The sequence below is a fragment of the Dipteris shenzhenensis genome, chromosome 19 (genome assembly GCF_047967505.1).
Source record: "Dipteris shenzhenensis isolate YYH24624 ecotype China chromosome 19, Dip_SZ_1.0, whole genome shotgun sequence".
Lineage (NCBI taxonomy): Eukaryota > Viridiplantae > Streptophyta > Polypodiopsida > Gleicheniales > Dipteridaceae > Dipteris > Dipteris shenzhenensis.
Genome location: NC_141614.1, coordinates 44,444,763 through 44,469,467, shown reverse-complemented (window position 1 = coordinate 44,469,467; position 24,705 = coordinate 44,444,763). Strand labels below are relative to the sequence as shown.

The window sequence follows — 24,705 nt, the reverse complement described above, 5'->3', positions numbered from 1 at the left end:
TGGTCAACCTCTACATCCTTTTCCTTTGAATGAGGAGGTATGAACGGTTTTTCCATGCTCCTTTCTGTTCAATAATTTTTGGTTTCATGGATTTACTTGCTTTTTCACCCACCAACTCTCATCATAAGGAGAGGAGATATTTCCCAACATTATGCATGAGCAAGCTATGCAATATTGTCCCCATGAATCCTTGATACCATTGAATCATAGGCATGTTCTAACAGAGGACCATATGACCAAAAGAAGGTGGTCCCCCTTGCATGGATGCAATGAAGAGGAGCATGGAGATGCTATGCATTCCATGCATGAGGGGAAATTGTTATTTTAAAGAAAAATTACAAACAAGTAAATGTGATATGGAAGGATTGTAAATGTGGATGTGGCATTAGGAGTACAGTATATTGTGTGCTTAGGGCCCAAGGTTGAGGTGGCAGGGCATGTCCTTATGCCACCCTTCCAAGTAAGAGGACCCATAGGTGTGTTGTGCGCATGGTCATGGAAATGATAATATCGTATGCAAAAGGTGGTTGAGGTGGCAAAGCATCTCCATGTGCCACCCTTGCACCTTAGGTGGTCCCAGCAAGCATGAAGTGGGATATGGCTAAAGGTCTATGGGATATATAGTATAAAAATGGTAAGAGGTAGAGGTGGCCAAATAATGTTGGATCATCCCTTCCATGTGGGGTAGAGTGGTTGTGTGTAGTCAAAGAGATAATATTTCAATAAGGGGATGAGTAAGATGAGGTGGCAAGCATCTTTGTACCAGCCCTCCACTTGTCCTCCTAGATTCTCGTGCATATCATAAAATTGAGAAGGAGTATCTTAGACTCAGGATAAAAAGGTTTGATTTTTGAGGCAAGGTATTGTCGTATGCTATTGGGAGTGCACATCCTCCTTGCTCACATGGGAGATGCCCTTAGACTCACACCATGCATGTGGGGGGAGGATGCATTTATTGGGAGAGCTCTTGGTTATAAAAAGAGGGAGCTGATACGATATCCACTTTCTTGTATAGCCAGCATGCTCCCCTTCCCTATCAAAGGAGCCTCGGAGAAGATCCACTTGTAGAACTGTTGCCACTGGCCTCTTGTGCAAGGGGTGTTCCCAAGAAGTCCTTGCTAACTGAGGAGCTTCCAAGGCCTCATGCTCTTAGAGGGAGGTCTCTCCCTATCAGCTTGCCCAAGAGGGCTCTACTTTGCATCTCTGGATCTATAATGCCCAGTCCACCCTATGCCTGGAGTTCGAAAGCAGATGTTAGGCAGCTTATGCAGACGCTTGATTTGTTCAGTCTTGCAACAACTGGGCTAAAAGTCAATTTCCACAAATCAAAACTTATGCCTCTGTGTGAATGTCACTAGCATTGCATTTTGTGGCATGGTCTCTTGCTCCCTTTTGATCAAGTGGTGCACCATTTGGGGTAGCCTATTAGATGGCATATTTATTACCACAAGAAGGACTTCGGGTTTTGTAAAAACTTTTTCAGAAGTTGGATTCTTGAAAATTATCAACTTCGCCGCTGCATGTTCGTCTTCAAATTGTGCACTCCATCCTTATTGCTTATGTCCAATTTTATTTGCCACTTATTGCCTCGTCTTCAACAGATATTAAAAAAATTATTACTAAGGTTATGGAATGCCTTTGGTGCACTAGACATGATCGTATAGCCCTCCGATTTCCCAAATTCAATTATGTTTTATCGCCCAGGATGCATGGGGGTTTGAATGTTCTCAACATTCACATTCATATGTCAGTGCGAAAGGCTACTCTATTGACCTCCTTACAACAGAAGCAGCCTTGGTCCCTTACACTTCTTGTATGATTCTCTACGTACTATGCATTTGGCCATTGGATTCCAGCACTTTCTAATGTCATTTTTGGCCACCTCCATGGTCGTATTCATGGCCGCCCCTTTTCCACTAGGCTGATTCATGATTGGCAACAACTTCTCATTCATTTGCATTGGTCGGGACGTCTGCTAGACACAGGCAACACTCTTCGTCTGCAGAGCATCCATTGGAGCTGTGTGTTTGCTCCCCCTTCGGCTTCTCTTTATCCTCTCAGGCATATTTCTTGCATTTTATGGGTATTTCTATGGTGGCTAATGTGGTAGATGATCGTGCTGTCACTTTTTCTTTTCCTCATGCCAGGAGACAGTTCTATTTGGGAATGCATCATCATGGCTCATCATCACTACTATGTTGCATCCTTTTCAGCCGGTTTCTCCTCTTGTATATTCTGATCCACTAATGGATTGCAAATTCGATCGAGGTCTTTCGGGACATTAGGGAAATTTGGAGCTCATTTTGGGGCCCTCTAAGGACTTCCCTTGAGAATATTCTCTCAAAAAAGGGAGGCATGGATAATTTTTTGCAGATTAGCTCAAAACTTGTCGGACTTGGCATTTCTAGAACCTACTCTTTGAGGGCTTTCAAATGATATATACCATGATGGGGTTTGGGCATGGGAATGGAAAGATATAGGGAAGATTCCTTTCTTCTAGGAATCTTCCTACGTTACGTGAATATTCTCTCAAAGAGTAGGTTCTAAAGATGCCAAGTCAGACAAGTTTTGAGCTAATATGCAAAAAATTATCCATGCCCCCCTTTTTTGAGAGAATATTCTCAAGGGAAGTCCTTAGAGGGCCCCAAAATGAGCTCCGAATTTCCCTAATATATTATGCTTTTTCTTTTGATGATTTTTTTGGCCAAGCAAGCTTACCAGTTATTGCTCTTGCAACCATGGATTAAGGAACATGGAAATAATTTCTAACATCTTGAAAAACCTCTTAAATGGTAGAAGGTTTCCCTTAGCCGTATTTGGAGCAATAAGTTACCATTACGATAGTGCCTTTACTTATGGTGTTGCTTGATCATTACTTTACCAGTAGTCAGTTCCTTGCTGGCTACTCGGCGTATAGCTTCTTTCGCTTGGCCCACTTGCTCACATATCCGAGCTAGATGATCTTCCATCTCCTATAGACTTTCGTTGTTGCTCATGGTCTTCTTTCCCGACTTTGGGGCTATCTTTAGGCTCATTTCTACCGAATCTCTTTTGGCAAGCAGTTTTGGTTGTTTGGCAGATATGCTCCTCGACCAGACTTTGATAAGTTTTTCTCCTGGTGTCAATATTGGACACTGTGGTCTTTCTATCATGCCCGTAACATTAGACTGTACGGGCATGTTTCAGTGGATATTTATCTTTTATTTCAATCCTCTTTGTATCGGTCTCTCCAAGATGCATACTCTTATGGAGACCTTCCTTTGGCCCAGTTATAGGTTTTTAGTTACCATTTTTAGTTTGAGTAGTAGATGTTTCACTCTGGAGCAACTACCTCTCTGAATAAAATATTACTGTCACCCAAAAAAAAGTGTGCGGGTGCACATGCATGTGTGTGTGTGTGTGTGTGTGTGTGTATGGGTAGGCGCACACGCATGCGGGCGAGCTTGCATGCATGCATGTGTGTGCGTGTGTGTGTTGGGGGGGGGGGATAGTAAGAAGAGAGAAGGTATAATGAAGGGTGTTTGTGTGGGGGGGGGGGGGGGAATAGTAAGAAGAAAGAAGGTATAATGGAGGATTAAGAACAATAGCCATCTCTAGTTGGAACTAGCCAACTAAATTAATAAGTTTGAGGTTTCCAAGAGCAAACTAATTGCTAGTAAAAAGAACGAATGAATCTGTCTATCAACTTAAAAGATGCGGTCCCATAAACTATTTCTCCTTTAAATCCTTAGATAAGAACTAAATTCAAAAATATCCTTGTTCTTATTACATTTACATGGCTGCCCCAAAAGTAAACAATCATAGTTTAGTAATATAAAATAAGGCTCATTTGTATTATAAATGGCTACCTCGCCTCACAAGGGCAAGGGACGTATAACCAAGGGACAGACCTCATTGACAATGCAGACTTGTTGGGCAATAGAGGTAAGGATGACCCAATAATCACTCATTGTAGAGTGACACAAAAGCCAAGGAAAGCTCTAATCTTGAGCAAGCAAGTCAATTTTTGAAAGCAAGCTAAACACTTCCTCTAAGTAAGAAAATGTTTTTAGTAAGAAGGCTATTTATGATAAAAGCATTTTGTTTGCTAAGCAAGTTGTGAGAAAGCAAATCATCAATTGCAAGCAAGAATGAAGTGGCCTAAGAGTATTTCTATGTTGGACAATATTGACAAATGAGAGTTACAAAACTTGGAAAGCCACCTTGAAAGATTCCAATAGTGTGGAGACAAGTGATTGTTTCAAAGTCATTGAAAGCTTAGTTTAGGAAAATTTTGAGCCTCATAGGCGTGATACGCATATCAATTAATGTTAAACAAAGGGAGATTCAATTTGTGGAGCATGAGCTAGATTTCTCTACTCCAAGGCCATGATTCTTGGTTCTCCCTCAATGTTGCTAAGGATAGCAACATCTATTCTATGTGCAACTAGTCTAAACATTCTTGCTTCTCCCTTAGAATCTTTATTTAACACCTAGACATTTTGCGGTGCTTAATCCATTGTCCTTAATCCATGAGGTTATCCTAAGGGTTCAACTTTGGGTCTAGGGATCAAGTTGACATTTGATCCTTGTTAGGACTTTCCATAATGTCAAGGTGGGGGTTGGGAGCAAAGCTTTTGTGATCCATGCGGATTCTTTGTTAAAGAGAAGGGTAAGATTCCTACTTCCCCTAGTAAGGGTGTGGATTGGGAACGAAGTTATGAAGAAATTTCGGCTCTTGTTAAGAGGAGAAAACCCTGAATGTGCCTCTCTTATTTGGGTAGGGTCTTTTTAGCCACAGAGTTAAAGAAGCTTTGGATCGGATGGAGTTGAATAGAGGCTCTTGGATTTCAAGGTCTTTTAGCTCAATTTTACATAAAATTTTGGAATTTTAATCTAGAGGGATTATGTAAACAAAGCGATGAGAAAAGGATCCTTGTTTGAGGAGGTTAATGTTGGGCTAATCAAGGTAATTCCAAAAGGGTTGAGCTTATAGTGTGGGACTACAATCTTATCACTATGCCAAATGTCTCATGTAAGATTATGAAAAAGGAAATCACCTTACACCTTAAGGATTCGGTACAGTGTAGTAGGAAAAAACATGGACTAGTGTTTAGTAGAAATATAGTTGAAAGCGCTTTTAATTCTTGGCAATTAATTATGCATTGGAATCAAGAGAAAATATGGTAATGCTAAGATTGGTTTGGACAAAGCCTATGATTGGGTATATTGGGATTGAATGTTAAGTATTTTAGAGCATTTGGGGTTCGATGTAGGTTTAACAAGGGATATTCTAGACATTCATTCGTTCAAAGTGTCTAGATGACAGTGTTCGTTAATGAAAAAATAGCAAGGTATTTGCTCAAGATGTCAATTTGAGATGGCTACTCATTGACCCCATTGTTTGCATGGCAATGGCACCCATGATTGAAGTGGTGTGGCATAAGTAGTGTTTGGTCCCATGAGGGATTGAACCTAAATATGCAATTGTTAGCAAATGATTTGAATGCATGTCAAAGATTGAGGAGAAAATTTTGGATTATTTTGAAGGTGTGGGATCAAGTCCACAAAATGTGAGCATCGGAATGTAACCTCAAGTAACATTATGCCTTAAGGTTTCCTAAACTAGATGAGCTAGAGTGGATTGAGAAATACAATACTCAAGCACAATAGTTGGAAAGACAATGCGGTAATCTAACACATGCTAGGAAACCTCAGTTAGATCACCACTAAAATGGGGGGATCTAATTATTTGGTGAAGATCACAAGGCAAAAGGGGCGCGCTATTGTGTAGATTTAATGACAAAGTGACATATGACTCCTTACAATTTTACCTCGTGGCTCTTAAGTCATCCTCTCCTTCAACCCATGCACCAACATGCTCTTTAGCCTTGTGATTTTTTGAGGTCTACACTTGTGTTTGTTCAATCTTGTGTGCACAAAAGAGGTCTACACTTGTGTTTGTTCAGTCTTGTGTGCACAAAAGAAAGCATTGTACACAAATAAACATTCAAATGTGCATATCCCCGCACAAAATTTCATTTCATTCTTATCCCCAAATGGGTTTTTTAATAGTCTCCAACATGCAAGAGCAATTAGACCTAGAGAAAGAGAAATCTTACAATTGTCTCCACCCAACTTAAATTGTTGGAGGTTTTTCTGAGCACACCCAACTTAAATTGTTGGAGGTTTTTCTGAGCACAAAAAATTAAAAACGACTTAATCACACACTTTCCTGCAAAGGAGGAGAAAGTTCAAACTAACACTCATAGAATGTCAAATTGAGTCAACAAATAGAAGCAGCTAGGAGAAGATTTGACGTGGGCTTAAACGCAAACAATTGTTAGAAGTGAGATGCACGCTAAAGGACACTATGCAATGTGGCAAAAAACACACCACTTGTCACATATGCACCTCCACCATTCTAGTAAAAAACAAGGTGTTTCTCTTGTTTCATGTAACATGGTTCGAAATAATTCTTTTGCCATGTTATATGCGTAAACAAAAAAAGGAGCATTAATGCTACTTAGAAAAGTTATAGGAGAAGATGGAGGAAAGAGACCTTTTCTCACATATCACTTTGGCAAAGATTTGATGGAAAATTATACACATTCAATTAATGGAAAATATCTTATCGACTACAATCTTTGCCAGTATGGAAATGTAGTCCTGATTGTTTGTGAGAGCTTATTGTCCGAAGAGAGAATTTAGAAGGGACCAAAAAGCAAGAATCTATGCAAAGCTCTGGAAAATTGTAAAACAATTATTGAACAAGGTCTAAAGTATATTGAGAGCATGCATGTCCATAGTCGCATCACAAAATACACCAAAGGGGAAGGGTATTTTTCTATGATAAAATTTCTAGAGACATTATGTAGCTTGTTTACTATCTGGCAATGATGGATATGTAGATCGTACGTTTATCCGAATTCTGTTCGTGCCTGGAATTTATGTGTATAACATCGATGATGTTTCCAGACTGAACCCTGTAGTGCTAGGAATACATTCCGTGCTTTTGGCTTACAAGTCTAGCCTGCTGTCTGGAACCTGTCAGATACAAAAGGGCAATGATGTACATATTGCAATCTGACCTGCCTTTGGATCCATCCCTATTACGTTCAGTTCAACTTCACCTTTTCTGGAAGTTCAAAATCCTCTTGGTTAGACATTCCTAGAGTGGATCTAACTGGCCTTCCTCATCCTGACGTCCAGGCATTCTTGCTATTAATTACTATTGTTCCTAGCAGCAGTTTTGAACTGACATGCACCATATCCCTGTTTCTCAAACATTTGAAGGTTTTCTTCCATCATTGATTCGAGTTTGTTGTTTTGATGAGACTCTGATAGCTCAGAAGCTTCTTCGTCTTCTAAAGCATTGTTTGGCATGCTAACAGCTTGGTAAATGCACGAGCTTGTATCAGAGGATTTTTCATCCATGGGGGCCTCTTGCAAAGAATCTTCTTCACAGTTTCGAGCATTGTATAGCATGCTATCTTCATAAATGCACTGGCTTGTACTAGCCAGCTCTCTCATATCTATAAGGTCTTCACTCAAAACTTCTCCAGGCCATTCGTTCAGATTCTCTTCAGGTAAGAGTGGCTTTTGCTTTGTAGTTGCATCAGTACATTGGTCTATATCAAGCAAGGAACCAAAGTTATCGACAGTACTGACTTGGTTTGGAAATGGTTCCCCTGTAAGGTTGTCTTTAGCTGAAGAAGGCACAGTCTGTCTCCTGAAAAAGAAAACATTTTGATATAGCAGGCAAATCAAACTAGAGACCTTCCCACATCAAAGACCTCATCACAAGCCCCAAACTTGTCAGGTAGTAGAAGCCAAACCCCAATCAGCTACCTGTACATGGACATCAAACTTCCTCGTGCCATGCAACAAATTTTCTTTTCTTGTTTTGTTTGGTCATTAGGAAAGGGGACAGTATAATTTCTCGACCTAAATATTAGAAATTCCTAAGCACATACTGGATCCAGCAGCAACATACTTATTATCAGCAGCTGCATTCCTCATGGCGTAAGAATCCATTGTATTGACTTTGAGCAAGTGGAGGAAGCTCAAGATCTTTATTCATCTGCAAGTATTTGATTAGTTTGAATTGATAGTAGAAGGGAATATGCTCAATTCTTGTTATTAAACGAGACTATTTCAAGAAGAAGAAAACAGTTTTTGAGAGGCTTCATACTTGAAAATAAGTACAAATGTGTGTTGAGGTTGATGCATTGATAGGAGACTTCAATTCTAAAAGCATTGAGGCATAACATGGTGGATGAGCAAGTATGATATGCATATGGTGAGACAAACTCTATTGAATTCTTCTCTACAATCATGAAGTATATGATCACTCATAGTGGTGAACAAATGGATGTCAATATTGATAACTATGTTTCAAAGTATGCTTCCTTTTGAAAATACTTTGTACTTCTCAAGTACAACATTCTTGATGATGAGGTATTCTTGGTGCTATCAAAGAAAAAGGGAGATCTACTCTCTCCACATTTGAATTTCATGCCAACCCCTTTGGCAAATGACAAAATGTATATGGATGTCAAGATCAACATAGAAGGCTTCCTCAAAGTTTTCAAGATGAAGAATGATACTCATATTACTTGTGAGTCTTTTCAACAAGAGGCATCACTTTTGGACACTGAAAAGCTTGAAGATGATCAAGCATTTACAAAGAATGCTATGACAAATCTGTTTGAAGAGAGAACTCCATCAGCAAATAAAGCATCCAACTTTGTGGTAGAAGACAAGGACTTTGCTTTTTGAGCAACTTGTCTTTGAATTTTTGTTTATCATCACTTGGTCAAATTTTGAGGTTCTCTACCTGGAGTAGTACTCCAAAAAGAATGCTATGTGTTTTGTCTTTTGTAAATCACCTTTAGTCACCATATGATGTAGGCCATGTGATATGTGTGTTTTGGTCTATCCCATTTCTGTGAACCTTGACCCTTGGGTACCTTTGCTAGCATGAGATCCTAGACATAGATTTATCCTTGACCACCATGAGATGGCACGAGAAACTATGAGTCTAGATGTATCCTTGATATCGCAAGAGGCAAACCCTTGAGGGGGGTTATGTTGGGATAACTATGGTCAAGGGCTCGCTCTATGGTGCATGTGTGCATCTAGGGGAGTCACATGTGTGAGTGTGTGTGTTTTGTAGAGGCACATCTAGTGTTATGATGCGTCTAGTGTGTGACCTAAGTGATGATGTAAGCCAAAGACTCCCACATGGGAGGTTCCTTTGATTTAGGCCAGTCCCACTGATGTAGGGGCTAATTGCCACTGATGTAGGGAAGGTGCCTTTGATCTAGGCCACCTTCTCCCCATTTCTATAAGAGAGAGTCACCACTCTCACAATCAATAGAGAGCAACATTTTTTGTTACATCTTGTGCTCTCACTCCTCTTCCAAGATGCATCTATTCTATCCCGCATGTTCCTACAGTTAAGCATGAGTGGGTGCAAATTGAAGAGTGGAAGAGGGTAGCATATGCACAAAAGAGGGGAGCCAATGGGCAGCAAGTGGGGTGTAAGGGGGAGGAATATTTTGACCAAGGAGGTATGTACATCAGAAGAAAACCAATTAAAAGGGTGCATGTTTGTTGCATCAACAAGGCAGCCTATATATATTGATCAAGTACGTATGTACATCAGGAGAAAGCTAGCTGCTAATGAGAAGAGTGCATGTTTTTTGCATCAACAAGTTAGCCTTTATAGCACATGTTTGTTTCATCAACAAGACTTTATAGCCACCTTAAGCCCTCATCAATGTCTTATTCAGATGCACTTCATCAGTTGAGTCAACAGTGGCTTACTGCAAACTCTTGGAATGATGGCCTTGGCCATGATGAAAGGTCCAAGCCAAACTTTGGCTTATGCCTAAAAAATTACTTGCATAGGTCATGACTATTTGATCCTGCCAGGCTTTTAGTCAGGCTGTCCAAAGCTGTTGTGCAAGAGCTTCATATTAATGCTTTTGCTTGTTAGAACATGAAGTCAAGCTGAGTGTTTTTTAGTGTATTCTACTAGGATTTCTAGTAGAGTCTTATGTGTGAGTGCCACGCGTCATATTGGGAGATATCCCATATACATTTTAATGTGTGTCTATCCTATATATGATTGTACTTGTGTGTCACATCAACACACATCAAGGAGTCTACATCAAGCTTAACATTATGAGACCAATTTTAGTCTATTGCTCATTTCCATTTTCTTTCACTTTCATTATGTTTTTGTTTGAGTATTATCTTCTCTCTTCCTAGCCTACCCTTTCTCTCTCCCTCTCCCTCTCCACCATGTTCCTCATGTGGTATCAAAGCCATCCTTCCTCCTCCTTCCTCCATCCTTCCTTCTCCTAGTCCTTTCTCTCTTGCTCCTTGCTTTTCCAAGGGATTGAGGTGAGGGAGGTCAAGAAAGAGGAGCTACTCTCCCTCTTTTCCCTTCGAAGGAAGCCCTTCTTCCTTCACTCTTAGCCTCTCCATGAGTTACGGATTTTGCTGGACATTGGAGCTGATTCGTGGAGTTAGAGCTGCTGCGTGATTTGCTGTAGATTTTGCTGCACCATCAACCTTGATTTTGCTGCAGATTTGTGCCTAGATTTGGAGCAAATCGGTCACCATTCTTGTGGGCATTAGTGGGCGTCTTTGTAGAGGAAAGGACAGCTCATTTTTTTCTCAAAAGCAGCCCGTTTTTTCCTAAAGACAGCTCGTTTTTAGGGCATTTTTGTGAAGGAAATAGTTGCTTACTGTTGTGGAGATGTTTCTACTACTAGTCGCCCTAAAAACAACCTCATTTGGAGCCCGTTTTTAAAGAAATGACCGACTTGAAGAGTGCTGGTGTTGCTGCTATTCACGCCTCAAGAATGCCACCATCTACCCTGACTGCAACATGAGCTGCTGCCTATGCTATTCCAACTGGTCCGATACCTTGTCTTGGCCGTATTCTACCTCGACTGCAAGTTGAGCTATTGCTACGATACTATTCTAGCCTTTGCTCCGATCTCGCACTTCAGTCCATACTGCTGCAACATTTGAAGCAGAAATGGAGTATTCCAAAGCGGGAATTAGTTATTGAAAAGTTTTCTGGTAAGAACTTTCCAACTTGGCAAACCAAGCTGAGGCTCCTGCTTACGAAGGAAGGTGGTTAGTGACAAAGACAAGAAACCTGAATCTGATGAAAAGAAAATTCTAGCATGGGAAACTCTCAATGACAAAGGACATTCTATCATTGGTTTGGGTTTGTCTAGTGACGTTATTCATCACTTGGATTTTGATGACATTGGTGGGACAAGCTAGAGCGCTTATTTAGCAACAAATTTATCAATTCCAAAGTATTTCTCAGGCATGAATTCTCCATATGAAGCATGAAGATTCTCTTAATGCTCATTTGAATTATATGGATTCCCTCATCACTCGACTTGCTACTTTGAAGGCCCCTGTTGGAGAAGATGATCGGGTGGCTGTCCTCCTTTTCAACATTGAGGATATTCCTCGGGATCATGATATCATACCAGCGCTTCGTGTAGCACGGGATATGTCCTTTGATGAAATGGTTGCAATGCTTCTCGATCATGAACGAAGGCACAAGGATGTCCATGAGGAGCAAACATTATATTCCAAGGGTAAGAAGCATATGGAATTATATGGAATCCCTCATCACTCGACTTGCTACTTTGAAGGCCCCTGTTGGAGAAGATGATCAAGTGGTGGTCCTCCTTTCCAGCATTGAGGATATTCCTCAGTATCGTGATATCATACCAGCGCTTCGTGTAGCGCGGGATATGTCCTTTGATGAAATGGTTGCAATGCTTCTCGATCATGAACAAAAGGCATAAGTCCATGAGGAGCAGGCATTATATTCCAAGGGTAAGAAGCCATTCAAACCTTTCAAATGTATGTATTGTAAGAAGCTTGGCCATACAGAGGACCGTTGTTCTCAAAAGCTTGCCAAAAAACAATCCAAGGAGCATGCTAACTTGGCTGCAGCTGCCACTAGTGAAGAAGAAGAAGATGACACCCGGACACCAACTTTTTGCTCTTCAAAAATATGTCCATGAGCTTGATGTATATGGATACTCTGTCCTAGGTAGTCCCCCAACGATTGAATGTAATAATCCTTTGAGTCAATAAAGATTCTCAGCCTTGGATAGTCCTCCTAAAATGATGTTTTGCTATCTATGGTGTGTGGCTCCATGTCACCCTGTTTTGGAGCTAGGAGGGGGATGTATTGTGGTAGCCATGTATTGGCTTTGATAGGATCTCTTTATCAGACCTGGCCGAGTTCCAGGATGTTGGTGTATTCCTAGACCTATGAGCTGGTCATGTAGCCATGCTAAGACATGAGCCTCTGAATCTTGTTGAGTCTCAAGCCATGGATCTTTGAACATGCTCAGACTTTAGCCTCTGAGTTACTTGGGGTGCACAGATTAGTAGTCCGTCATTGTCATGTTCTGTTCTTGGTTATGAAAGATCATAGTGGTAGGGAGAGAAGCAAGCTAACACTAGGAATCGAAAGGAAAGATAAAAAGCATAATGGAAATGAAATGGAAAGAAATTGAAAGCAATGGACAAGTACTCACACGATACCAAAGAGCTTGATGTTGACTGATATGATAGACAATAGATAAGTACAACACTATATGGTGTGCCACTAGACTCTAGAAAGTCACAATGTCTATGGGATCTCTCCCAATATGACACGTGGCATGTCTAGGACTCACTAGACTATAAAACCACTAGTATACTCATTTTTGACTCACTTTGGCTTCATATTCCAACACCCCCCATAAAGGCAAGGTGAGAGACTACTGGAATGGAACCAAGAACAGAACATGACAATGACGGTCTAAGGTGAGGGACTATTGGAATGGAACCAAGAACAGAACATGATAATGACGGTCATCAAACTGTGCACCCTATGTAACTCAGAGGCTAAAGTCTGAGCGTGTTCAGAGGTTGATCCAAGCACTCTCATGGCTTGAGACTCAACATGCTCAGAGGCTCACGTTATAGCATGGCTACATGACCAGCTCATAGGTCTAGGATACACCAACATCCTGAAACTTGGCCAGGCCTAATAACGAGACCTATCAAAGCCAATACATGGCTCCCACAATACATCCCCCTCTAAACCTATCAAAGCCAATACATGGCTCCCACAATACATCCCCCCTTGGCTTCATAACAGGACATGTTAGGAAGCCACACACCAAAATAAGAAAACTAATACATCTTTTTAGGAGGACTATCCAAGGCAGAGGACCTTTAGACTCAATGACAACCAAACACTCAATACATATCATTTTAGGGGGACTACCCAGGGCAAAGGACCCCAAAATACATCAAGTTGTAAGAATAATAAAAATAGATCTTTTAGAAGTAAGAGATGTCCTCCAAGTAGCTAATCCACATGTGTGCACATCCCTGCGAGTTGATGACGATGTCGATGAAGCACTAGGCAGGAATGCCCCAAAATATGTCTCGCTGAAGTCCATGGGTAGCTACATGGACAATTACATGATGGCTCTCAAAATGCAGGAAGGAGAGTCACCAATGTCGAAGTAGAAGCCTCAAGTACCACAACCAATCGGGAAGTCAATCAATGCGAAGTACCTCAGGCACCGATTGAATAAGCAATGTTGAAGAAGTCACTTGTTGATGTAGAGTGGTCTACATCAAGCTCGATGTAATGCACTAATCAGAGAGATCGTTATAGTGGAGTGTGTCGGAGTAGTATCGGACATAAAACAAGCCATAGACCTTCATGAACTGTTGGATAGACTTTTGCTTCCCCTGTTTTGGTGTGACAATTTATTGGCACGAGAATGTGCTAAACTTTGCAAGGGTAAAACTTATGTTCGTTCGCCACTAACAGGCATCATAAGCTCAAACATATATGAGTTGCAATAACTGAAGTTGCTCTCGTTCTTGCATTGACATTTGGAGAGGGATGTCCGCCTCCCATGGCTTCGATGGCTCCAAAATTTTGGGAATTCATGAGGAAGGATACCCCTTTGAAGAATGTTGTCCTTAGAATCTTGTGGAGTTGGCATGCAACCAACTTGAAAGGCGCACCTCGGACTATACACCTCCTATCATAAAGTCAATTTGCCATGGTAAAATGGAGTCAATTACAAATAATTAGGCATGCAAGGCTAATGTCTCAAAGGGGATACACCTAGAACTTCATCCTTCCATCCCATAGTCATCTCTTCTAGGATGAGCCTAGATACATGGTCCACCGCTGGTGAGTTTCCCTAGGGAAACTAGTACCAATGAGAAGTATGCACCTGCGACTCTTGGAGTTATAATTTGATGCCAAAATCTTGTCATAACATAGACTATGACCAAGCCTTCCCTCTTGTGGTATGACAATTTTGCTTGGTAACATTAAGCTCCCTACTTCAATTTGGTGTCCTTGTCTCGCTGAGCCAACACCACCCGAATTTTCAAAACCATGTGCATCGTATGCACATGAAAAATTCATCACTAGTTGGGCTGCCTCAGATTGATGCTTTCATCAATATGCCTTTCGGAAGCCCAAAAGCCTCTTGCTCAATCTTTGTCTGGTAGAATGGCATGCTTGCCCCAGCAAATATGTAAGTGGCACTATAATAAAAAGAACACATATCGCATGTAGAATTCCATATCTCAAGAATGGTTTGATATTATGCAAGCTCATAATGACCTGCACGTTGGCTGGATAATGGCCATTCAACATTCTTCAAGAAAACACCAAAGTTTTGCAAATAGTCTACTCAAACCCATTGGTCCAGATGAGAGGTACCCTTACCCTCGTGGGCTTAGAAGTTGTCCAGAAACCCCTCCACAAACAGCCCTGCATTTTTTTGGAATACTTGGAGAACAACTCTGGAAAGTGGCCTGTGCATTGCACCTCCCAAAAGGCACCATATTGTACTAATATGTGCATTAGTGACTTATGGAGGTTGACTTATGCTCGTTGCAGTTCTCACTTGAACTTGAGTGTACCAGTACATGACGGACTGCATAGCATGGTTTGCATCATCACTAAGACCCTATCTCTCGAATGGAAGTCTGCTCTGGTGGTAGTATTGAGACTTTTATAGTCAACACATATTTTTAACTTGCCACTCTAAATCTTGGGGAAAATGACCATATCTTGACCCATGCACAAAGTAAAAAGGGGAGCACGGCATTTGGGTATAGATCAATAGAATCCTCCGCCATCCTTGCCAGACCTCAAGTCTTTGTATGCCTATGTGATGACATCTAAGAAATTTTGTAAAAGAGAGTTTATGCATCTCTCACAAGGTCTCGGTGCTTTCACACCCAATTTGCCACCTCAATGTTTTTTATTGATTAAGGTTACCAATTTTTGCATTCCCCCACTCTTGATCTGCTGTAGAAGATGAGGAGGTGTCATGCATAGGCCTTTCTTAGAGCTGAATGCACCTTCGTCCGCTCTAACCTATACACACACACTTATGATCTAACACTCTCCTCTTTATGTATTCATAGGTGGATCCTGGTGCAACAACTCTTCCATTGTAGTCCTAAAGGAACAAAAGGAGATGGTTGTGAACACAAGTGAGCAAGAATGTGGTCACGTAGAAACTCCAATAGAAGGTTCGATGAAATGAAAGTACAAGTACTTGGTATTTATAGAACCCAAGTACAACACTAGCATGATGCGTTTGTCATCAAGCTTTGATCTATGCTGAGATGGAATCAAAGCATAAGCAATTGAGCCAAATACTCTGAAATGATGAACCTTTGGCTTATAGCCACAAAACCTCTCAAAAGGTGTCACATTGACCAATGCTTTGGTAGGGCATATATTATGTATGTATGTGGCTGTAGTTATGGCCTCTCCCCAAAATGCCTTTGTATGTTGTGGTGTGTATGGCAATGTCTTGTGATGGTTGATCCCTTTTTCCTTCAAATACCCTTCAAAAGCATCAGGAGGAAACTAATCTTTTAGAGTTCTTCCAAACTAGACCTTGCATCCAGACTTGTGGTTGTGAACTAGGTATTATTGGCCACTGCCTGGTTCGTTTGCTCTTGTTGGTGCAGGTCTAGAGGTTGTATCGCTCAGCTCATGAGACCTATCAAGAACTTCCTATGGAGCGGTTTAGATGGCAACTCAGATGTAGTAGCTAGGGTGGCTTGGTAGACCCTCATTCTCCCCACAGAAGGACGTCTCAATATTATTGACCTGAACTTGCAGTGTATGGCCTTGCTCTGCAAATTTGTAGTACGTGGATTGATGCCTGGATAGGAGCCCTGGAAGGATTTTTTCACACGCAGCATTCATTCTTGTACTCCATCTCATGGGGGAGATTGGATGGACAGCATCAGATGGATCTTTACTTCAGCCAATCTCGTGGAATGACTCGATTTTGGATGACCATGGCAAGCCACTTGGAGTGTCACATTATATGCAGTGGTCTAGATGGGAGAGGGGACCTGCTTCTACAGAGGCACCTGGCAAGTCTTTAGGAGACTTCCAGAGGATTAGAGACTTCTAGCAGTTGGCCACCTCAAAGGGACATACAAGGCCATGTCATTTGCAAACTCTGCAGCCCAAAGCCTCCGCCACAAACAAGAAGAGGACGGGAGCAAGTGGGCAGCCTTGGTGGACTGAGCGAGAGAGAGGAAAGGCCTTGCCTGTGTGTCCTCCGATAAGCATCTGGGCTAGAGCTCCCTGCATATACAACCTGAAACTCCTATGACCCATCTGTTTGAGAAACCCAATCTCCTCATAGTGCCCTCCAAGAAAGACCACTCCACCCTATCGTAGGCCTTCTCAAAGTCCAAGAGAAGGACAGCCAATGGCTGTGACTCCTCTCTGGACCAATCCACTACCTCCCAAAACATGAAGATGTTATCTAGGATGATACGCTCCTAGACAAACCCAGTCTGTGTGTCATGGATGATGTCGATAAGGTTCTGTGTCCTGCAGCTCGAGATGAGCGCTCTCGAATCTGTCACTAAGCCACTGCGACACTAGGTCCTGCTCCTTGAGCCTCTCGATGGATGCGATGTCTCTCCTCAGAGCCCGCTCTCGCTCTTGAAGGGTACTCCTCCGCCGAAGGGCGTGAGCCTGTAGCTCCTCGCTGCTCCCCTGAATCGCATCGGCCACCCACATAGCCCAGCCCTCACAGGGTGCCGTCTCTGACTGCTCCCAAATCTCTGCCATGACCTGCTGAATCTCCTCGTCCTGCAAGAGGTCCTCTGGAATGCGGACCCCCTTCTGGGGGAGACCTCGACGGGACTGATCCAAGTGCAGTACCACTGAAGAGTGGTCTGACATCGTGGTACCTGCCAAAATCCCTGTAGAAAACGGTCTAGTCTCTCTAGCAATCCATCATGTCTCCTCTGTCCAAAGGAGAAGAGAAGGCTGCCAGGAGTCCTGCTGAAATCTGGCTCTCTCCACGGGTCTCTGCCACTGACTATGAAAATGAACTGCTCCCAGGTGCTACGCTTCGCTGCTCGCATCTCAGAAAAAGAGGTTCCACCCTGCTTGTCTTCCCCAAACTCCAAGTTGTTGAAGTCATCTCCAACAATCCAGGAGTCTACATCCGGAAGACACTCTAACAACCTCCTCCAAAAGGCCAAGTGGTGCTGTTTGCACGCTGGGGCATACACGTTCAGGATCCCGATCCTAGACTCTCCCGTCCGAACTCCCATCCAAACTACCCGTCCTCGAATGAGCTCGCCTTGGTCGTAGACCTCTGGGGCCAAAGTTTGTTAAACTGAGATGCAGACCCCTCCACTCCGTCCTACCGCAGGGAACCACTCCTCTAGACCTCTCCCTGGAAGAAGGTGATGGCGTTGTCTAATGTCTGAAGCTGAAAACATGTGTTCCTGAATCATAAGGATGTCCACTACCCATCCTACCACTGCCCTCTGCAACTCCTGCCGGAGTATCAAGTGCTGTGGCTGGCTACAAACACGGTCGTGGAGCCCGTGTACGTTCCAACTCACTATGGTCCAGCTCATGAGGACGGGGGAGTCGGGAACAAGGCTCTCCTGTGAGTGGGTGCATGTCCCATAAAGACTACTTTGTGTGATTTTGCCGGGGTTTAGAGGGCGAGTAGTCAGTATCTGTGTGTCGCCGTACTAGTGTGGATACCGGCTTAATACCGATCTTCCGCACCCACTTCATCATGAAGGAGGCTTCCACCCCGAACAGCTTCGCACATTTCTGGAGGGGCCAGAGGTGTGCTTGCTCCACCTTTGCCTCCAGCGGCAATCTGATAACCCCTATCGCCGAACCACACGCCGGCTCCTCACGCGTGAAGCTCAATTGAAAGTTCACCTCCGCACCATGGGCGTACCAGAGGTCTAGTCCATGTGGCCCCATCCACTCATCCATCATGAGTGTAATCTGATTCCCCAAAATGGCATCAAACACCTCCAGGGACCATTTCTTCACCCCTGTGGAGGCAAACGGAAATCTCCAGGGTGTGTCGGGGATCCCACTGCATTGATCAAACCCCCCTTTCGGGGCTGAAGGACCATGAGTGTTACCTCCAAAGGTAGAGGATAAGAGTCTGGAACCTCCAGGTAGTTCCAGGGTCCTAAACTCCAGAAGCCCCGTGGTAAGGGACGCCCAGGCTAGAGGTTAAGGGTTGCTGACTGGGAAGACGAGCCTCGTCCCTCAGGATCCCTCCCTGAACAAGCTTGCTGCTGCGATGAGGAGGCAGAAGGGGGCGTCATCGTTCCCTTGCCAGCTGGTAGGGGTGTCGAAGTAGAAGAACCTGCTGCTGAAGTGGAGAGGGGGACAGTAGGAGAGGAAGCGGTGAGGACACGGGGGATAGAGGGAGGGGGGCCGGTGGTGAGGGTGACTAAGGGAGGAGGGACTGAGGGAGGGGGAGGGGGCGGGGGCGGGGGGAACCCTGGAGGGGGAGGGGGGAGAGAGGAAGAAGAGGGGGAAGGGTCTACGGGGGGAGCGGGAGAAGGGGGAGGAGGAGGGACAAGGACAACCCTGCTGGTCAGGCTCGCTGGGGCTATGGACCGGCTCCTTCGCGGCCCCCAACGGGCTAGCGTCTGTGGCTTCCGCCATTGCCACATCTAGAGCTCCAAGGGCTCATTGTTGCTGCAAGGGTGGAATTGGAGGCTGAATCTCCAAAGTTGGAGGACCGTCTGGATGGGCGGTGGCCCCTGTTGCAGGAGGAGGTGACTCCTGCTGTTCCTCCTTTGGGGCCTCTCAAACAATCCTGTCCCTCTCTCTGTGATTGGCCCTCTGTCTGCGGCGCTTGCGGGCCTGCTTGCTTGGGTTCTTTTTCTTTTTAACTTGGGTCCAATCCCCTTCTGAGGGGGTAACCCAAGGGATCTGAGACTCCTTCTGCTCCTGCTTGAGAGGACGCTGGGCCCGAGCCTGCTGACTCTGTGTACTCTGCAGAGGGGGGAAGGGAGGCGCATGAGGGAGGCCACGAGGGCAATCTCTGGCGAGGTGACCCATCTGTTTGCACCGAAGACACTGGCCTGGTAACCTAGAAATCTCCAACCTCTGGCGAAGTGTGCCCCCTTCAAGGGTCACGAGAAGGATCAACTCTGGGAGGGACTCTGGGCTCTCAACCACCAGTCTAATCCTGGGGACTCCATCATCTGCTAAAATTGAAGTGGCCGACTCTGGCGGGGACTCGAGCACTGTGCCAAATGCCTGACCAATGGAAGGGAGGATGACTTGATACTCCTTGGGGAGCCCTAGAAAGCGAAGTGTAACCGGGAAACGTGGAGCATGGTGTGTCTTACCCATGTCCTCCACTATAAACCCATGATACCAAGGAAGGAGATAGACAAGATGTGGACCGAGGAGGATGGGACTCTGCTCCACAAGTTTCGAGGCAGTGTCGGGGAAGCTCAGCTGGATGAGGCAAACACCTCGTCCATAGATGGTGACCTCCTGGATGTGGTCTCCTTATAATGCCAAGCTTGCCTGGATCCACTCTTGCACCCGTCTCCGTGTAGGCGTGAGGCCCACAGATCTGCCTACAAGCGCCTTGTTCTGGAGGGACTGAACTGCTTGCTGTACCTGTTGCTTGTCAGCTGGGGAAAGAAGAACCTTAACGGCCGTGGGATTCGAGGGTGCTGCCATAGAGCCCCTCTGGCCAGACCAAGGGTCACCACCAAGGTTGTCTTTCGCCTTGACAAGCACAAATGCTCCCGCTGCAGGGAGGAAGAAGAAAAAGGGAAAAAACGTCAGAGGAGGAGGCGGCGTGAGGGGAGATAAGGGTGAAAGAGGAAGGAAGGAGCCAAGAAGGACGGAAGGCAGAGAGTGAGGGGGGGACGAGGAGGGAGAGAAGGAGAAGGCAAGAGACGAAGAGGAGGCGGAGAGGAGGTGGTAGAGGTGGAGAAGGTGGGGAAGGCGGTGGGGGGGGAGGAAGTAGGGGCGGCAGGAGGCGGGAGAAGGCCGCGGGGGGGAGGAGGTAGAGGCGGCGGGGGGAGGCGGGGAGGAGCAGCGGGGGAGGTGGAAGGAGGCGGCGGGGGTAGAGGGTGGGAGGCGGGAGGGGAGGTGGTAGAGGCGGGGGAGCGGCAAGAGGTAGAGAAGGTGGCGGAGGGAGGAGGTAGAGGTGGCGGAAGGATGCGGGAAGGGGCAGAGGGGGAGGCGGAAGAAGGGGAGGAGGAGGGGAGCGGGGAAGCGAGAGCAGGGAGGCGGGAGGGGGCAGCGCGGGGAGATGAGGCGGGGGGAGGCGGGCGAGGGGAGACAGGAAGGGGGGAGCGGAGAGGTAGCGGAGGAGGTAGAGGGCGAGGTGGGGAGGGGGAGCGGGAAGGAGGAGGAGGCACGAGGAGGGCAGCGGGAGCAACAGCCAGGCCGGAGCGTTTTTTTGCTACATTCAACGATTTTCAATATCCTTCATACAACACCTTTCTATATGACTTGACACGTCTTGGGAGATTCTGGCTAGCATTGCAGCTTGGCATATTTGGAGAGCCAGGTGTACAGAGGCGATGGAGGGTATCCAGGTTCACCCTTTCCAAGCTATGGCCAGTATTTGGATTGACACAGTACACACTCTGATGGCCATATGGGCGAGCATGCAAGGATCTAGAGCAGCCACTGCCAAGAGAGTTACTTTTTTCAGAGTTTGGAGAGGATCTCCTTTCTTCTTTGAGTCTCCCTCAAGGTTGAGGTGGCATTTTCAGCCTCCGCCTTGGTTTCTTATTAGCTCCTTTTGAGCTGTTTTTTTTCCTCATGCATTGCATGATGTACTCCCGCATTTGAGCTTGCTCTCGCGGTTTTCATTCATACTTAATGAAGTAATTTTCATGAAAAAAAGAAAACATTTGATGTGTACTCTTCCCCATTATCTGAACAAAATATTTGTATTCTTGAATTGGTTTGGTTCTCATCCAAGGCCTTGAGCTCTTTGAACCAATAAAACACTTCAGATTTAGCCTTCACGAGGAAGAGCCATATGAATCTAGAATAGTCAATTAAGGTAACAAAATACTTTGCCCCTCTATGGATTGTCACATCCATGGGACCGCGTACATCACTATGTACTATCTGCAAAAATCTAGTGTGACATTGCCTTTGGAACTGCAATCAAGTGAGAATTGTTTGGAAAGGAGTTGCTCGGATACTCATCATTTTTCATACTTCCCTTTTCTTCATGACTTGGGGCTCGGTCGCATGGTTATCCCTTACTGGGCCCCAGGTGTTTTATGAGGGTGAGCCTTCTTCTTGGGCACTCTCGATCCGCCGACAGGTGATAGAGCCCTGCTCTCTTCAAGATGTACCACATATTCCTTTCAGAGCTTCACATGTTTCAATGGACACCTCTTGGGAGATTTTGGCTAGCATTCCTCTTGGCACATTTGGAGAGCCAGATGCACAGAGGCCTTGGATGACACCCAGATACACCCATCACAGGTGTTCACGGGTATTTGGAGTGACACGGTTCACACTTTGATAACCATATGGACTAGCATGCAGGGCCCTTCACAGGCACACCCTTCACAAACTTCATTGGCTGGCTCCTGTAATTTTGGCAATTCCATGAACCATTTCATTGTTGTACAAGTAGGCCAATGCTCTATGATGAACATGACCAAACCTGGCATGCCATAAATCACTTGGAGAAGCAAATGAGACAACTGACGCATGCTGAACATAGGGCTGAGCATCAAGATTGTATAGCCCTTTCTCATAAGTACATGTTTCCTCAATTTCATACCCTTTCTTGGGATCCTTGATCTTGCATTGATCATCTTGAAACTCAACAAGCATGTGCTAATCATGGGCAAGAAAGAACTGAAATTAAATTCTTTCTCAAATCTAGGACATATCAAACATCCACCCACCGTCCATTTACCCTCAACAATCTTGTTACATCGAGAAAGAATATGGAGAGCGTTAAAGGTGATCATCTTCTCCTCCCTTTGAATTTCTATCAAGATTTCCATCCGTCAAGTTTCCACCACCCCCTCCCCCCTTCCACCCACCACCCCTCCCCCCCCCCCCTCCACCAACCTTCCTCCACCCCCCCCTCCCCCAAAATGTTCTTGAGCATAAAAGACCACAAGGCATAGTTGGGTCCTTCCAACTTATCTCCTTCGGTCATCGTAATCCCAAAGCTCTCTGACTAAGACATCTTGACTGCAAAAACAACACTGACTGCAATTGCACCTGCAAAGAAAATGCAACTGAAAGGAAAGTGCCTCTGACTGCTCTGTGCAATCACTGCAAGTATGGCATCAACTGATTGCTCACAGTGAAACTGACTGCACTATAGCATCACCCATTGCAATCAAACTGAAAATGCACCTCAAGAGCAAATGTGTACCCCTAAGCAGACCAATATTCTCAAAGAGAACCTGTACGCCGGGAGAAAGCTGGAGGTCATGGATTGTACGGGCTGAAGCGTAGCTGCACAAATTGGCTGCTGTATGGCTGAAACGTAGCTGTACGTATTGGTTACTGTACGGCTGAAGCATAGCTGTATGGACAAGCAGCGTGACAAGCATGTGGGCAAGTGTATGAGCTGTTGTACAGCTGACGGGCAAACAGCATGGGATTGACGAAAGTGCATGAGCAGGCTGGCTAGGGTGCTGATAGTCCGGTTACATGCTGAAGCTGCTAGCTGAGCTGGTCACGAGTCTACACAGACAATGGCAAGCTGCAAATCCCAAGATGAAGCTGCACTGAGCACCAGGGGAAGGAACAATGGACCGTAGCAACACACGGACACCGGTGAACTTGCTTGGTGACAGGAAGCAAGGCAAGAACCGGGTACTAGTGAGTGTAGCTCTGATACCACATGAAGGAACAAAAGGAGATGGTTGTGAACACAAATGAGCAAGAATGTGGTCACACAGAAACTCCAATAGAATGTGCGATGAAAGTACAAGTACTTGGTATTTATAGTCCCAAGTACAACACTAGAAAATAGACTAAGTCCTATTCTTGAATGGTTCCTAGGTCAATATGCAATCTGTGCATTTGATTGGTTCCATGTTTGGGTACTTAGGTGGGGTGTGGTTTCCAGATGTCCCTCTCAAAGAGAGGCCATCACTCTTGTGGGTCACTAATGCCCATAACCCCAAGATGAGGGGTCCACCTTCAAATGCTAGACCTAGTCCCCATTGACCGTAACTGAACAGTAGGAAAACATTTCATTTCTTAATAAGCATACTATTGAAAAACAAAAAGAAATAGTACCAAGCAAGTGGATACATGTTGTTGAAGCAGGATGACAATGGATCTACATTGATCCACTTCGATTCTTCTACTGAAGTCACAACAGTAGTCTCTTCCCAAATAGGGAAATGTCAAATCTTATTTCCAAACTAGGAAAGTAAAACAAATTTCCACTTCTTAAACTCATAAGTGAAATCAAATGTACACTTCCCAAACTCAGAAGTGAAATCAAATCTGACTTCCCAGACCCAGAAAGTCAAAATATCAACTCTTTAACCTCGAAAAGCCTAGTCTAGGGTCCCAACTCAAAGCAAACCTAACCGGTCAATCTCATACAAGGTTTGAGTATCAAGAGCACATATTTCAACAGACATTATTATTATTTAAGCTAGCATCTCACAAGTGTCTATATAAGTAACCTATCGTTCAAGAAAGGAAAAGATAGTCGTGTGTTCGTACGCGTAGAGTCCTAAATAAATCTGCATACTCTAGCATAACCCCACAGCATGTGATGGATTATGGTGTCCCATACCACCATAGTATACCACACACCCACGTGCTATGATTGCTACAACACCAATTTGTAGGTCTGTGGCGAACTATCATAAAATAGTAAATGCCTATGGCCAACCAAAAAGCCACAAATGGGACCCCCCCCCCCGAAAAGTATAACGCAATTCGAGACTAGGGACCAACTCTTGGTCCAAGAAATAGACAACATTTGTGCAGTTAGAAACTTCCCTCACTCGCGTCAAAGTCAAAGCATCTGTCTATACCCATCAAATCTTGGAAACTAAGTATGTTTCCCAAACTTTGGACTCGCCGAAAACCATAAGATTTGAGATCCATATGAAAGGATTCCCATTGAACAATTAGCTGTAGACATCTAAGAAACCCCTCAAATGGGTCACTCTCGATGTTGGTAATCAAAAGCTTTTCATGTCTATAAGCAACAAAATCAACAAAAATCTCAGAATCACATCCACAAGTGGGTCAAAATCTTAAGAGTTAACCTTATGGCAAGCATACAAAAACAATGTATTGAATTCAGCCCAAAATCGGGTGAGTACAAAGAAAGGCCG

At 44.5% G+C, this 24,705-nt stretch overlaps 1 protein-coding gene across 1 annotated transcript; it reads right to left on the bottom strand.

The window, feature by feature from the left end:
* Nucleotides 1–7,138: 7,138 nt before the first annotated feature.
* LOC147890518 (uncharacterized) lies at nt 7,139–8,003 on the bottom strand. The gene is made up of 2 exons (XM_087390999.1): nt 7,976–8,003; nt 7,139–7,711 (listed from the first exon to the last, which is right to left on the bottom strand). Exons 1-2 carry the CDS (start codon nt 7,999–8,001, stop codon nt 7,204–7,206), a joined length of 534 nt encoding a protein of 177 aa, XP_087247125.1. The 5' UTR covers nt 8,002–8,003; the 3' UTR covers nt 7,139–7,203.
* Nucleotides 8,004–24,705: the final 16,702 nt, after the last annotated feature.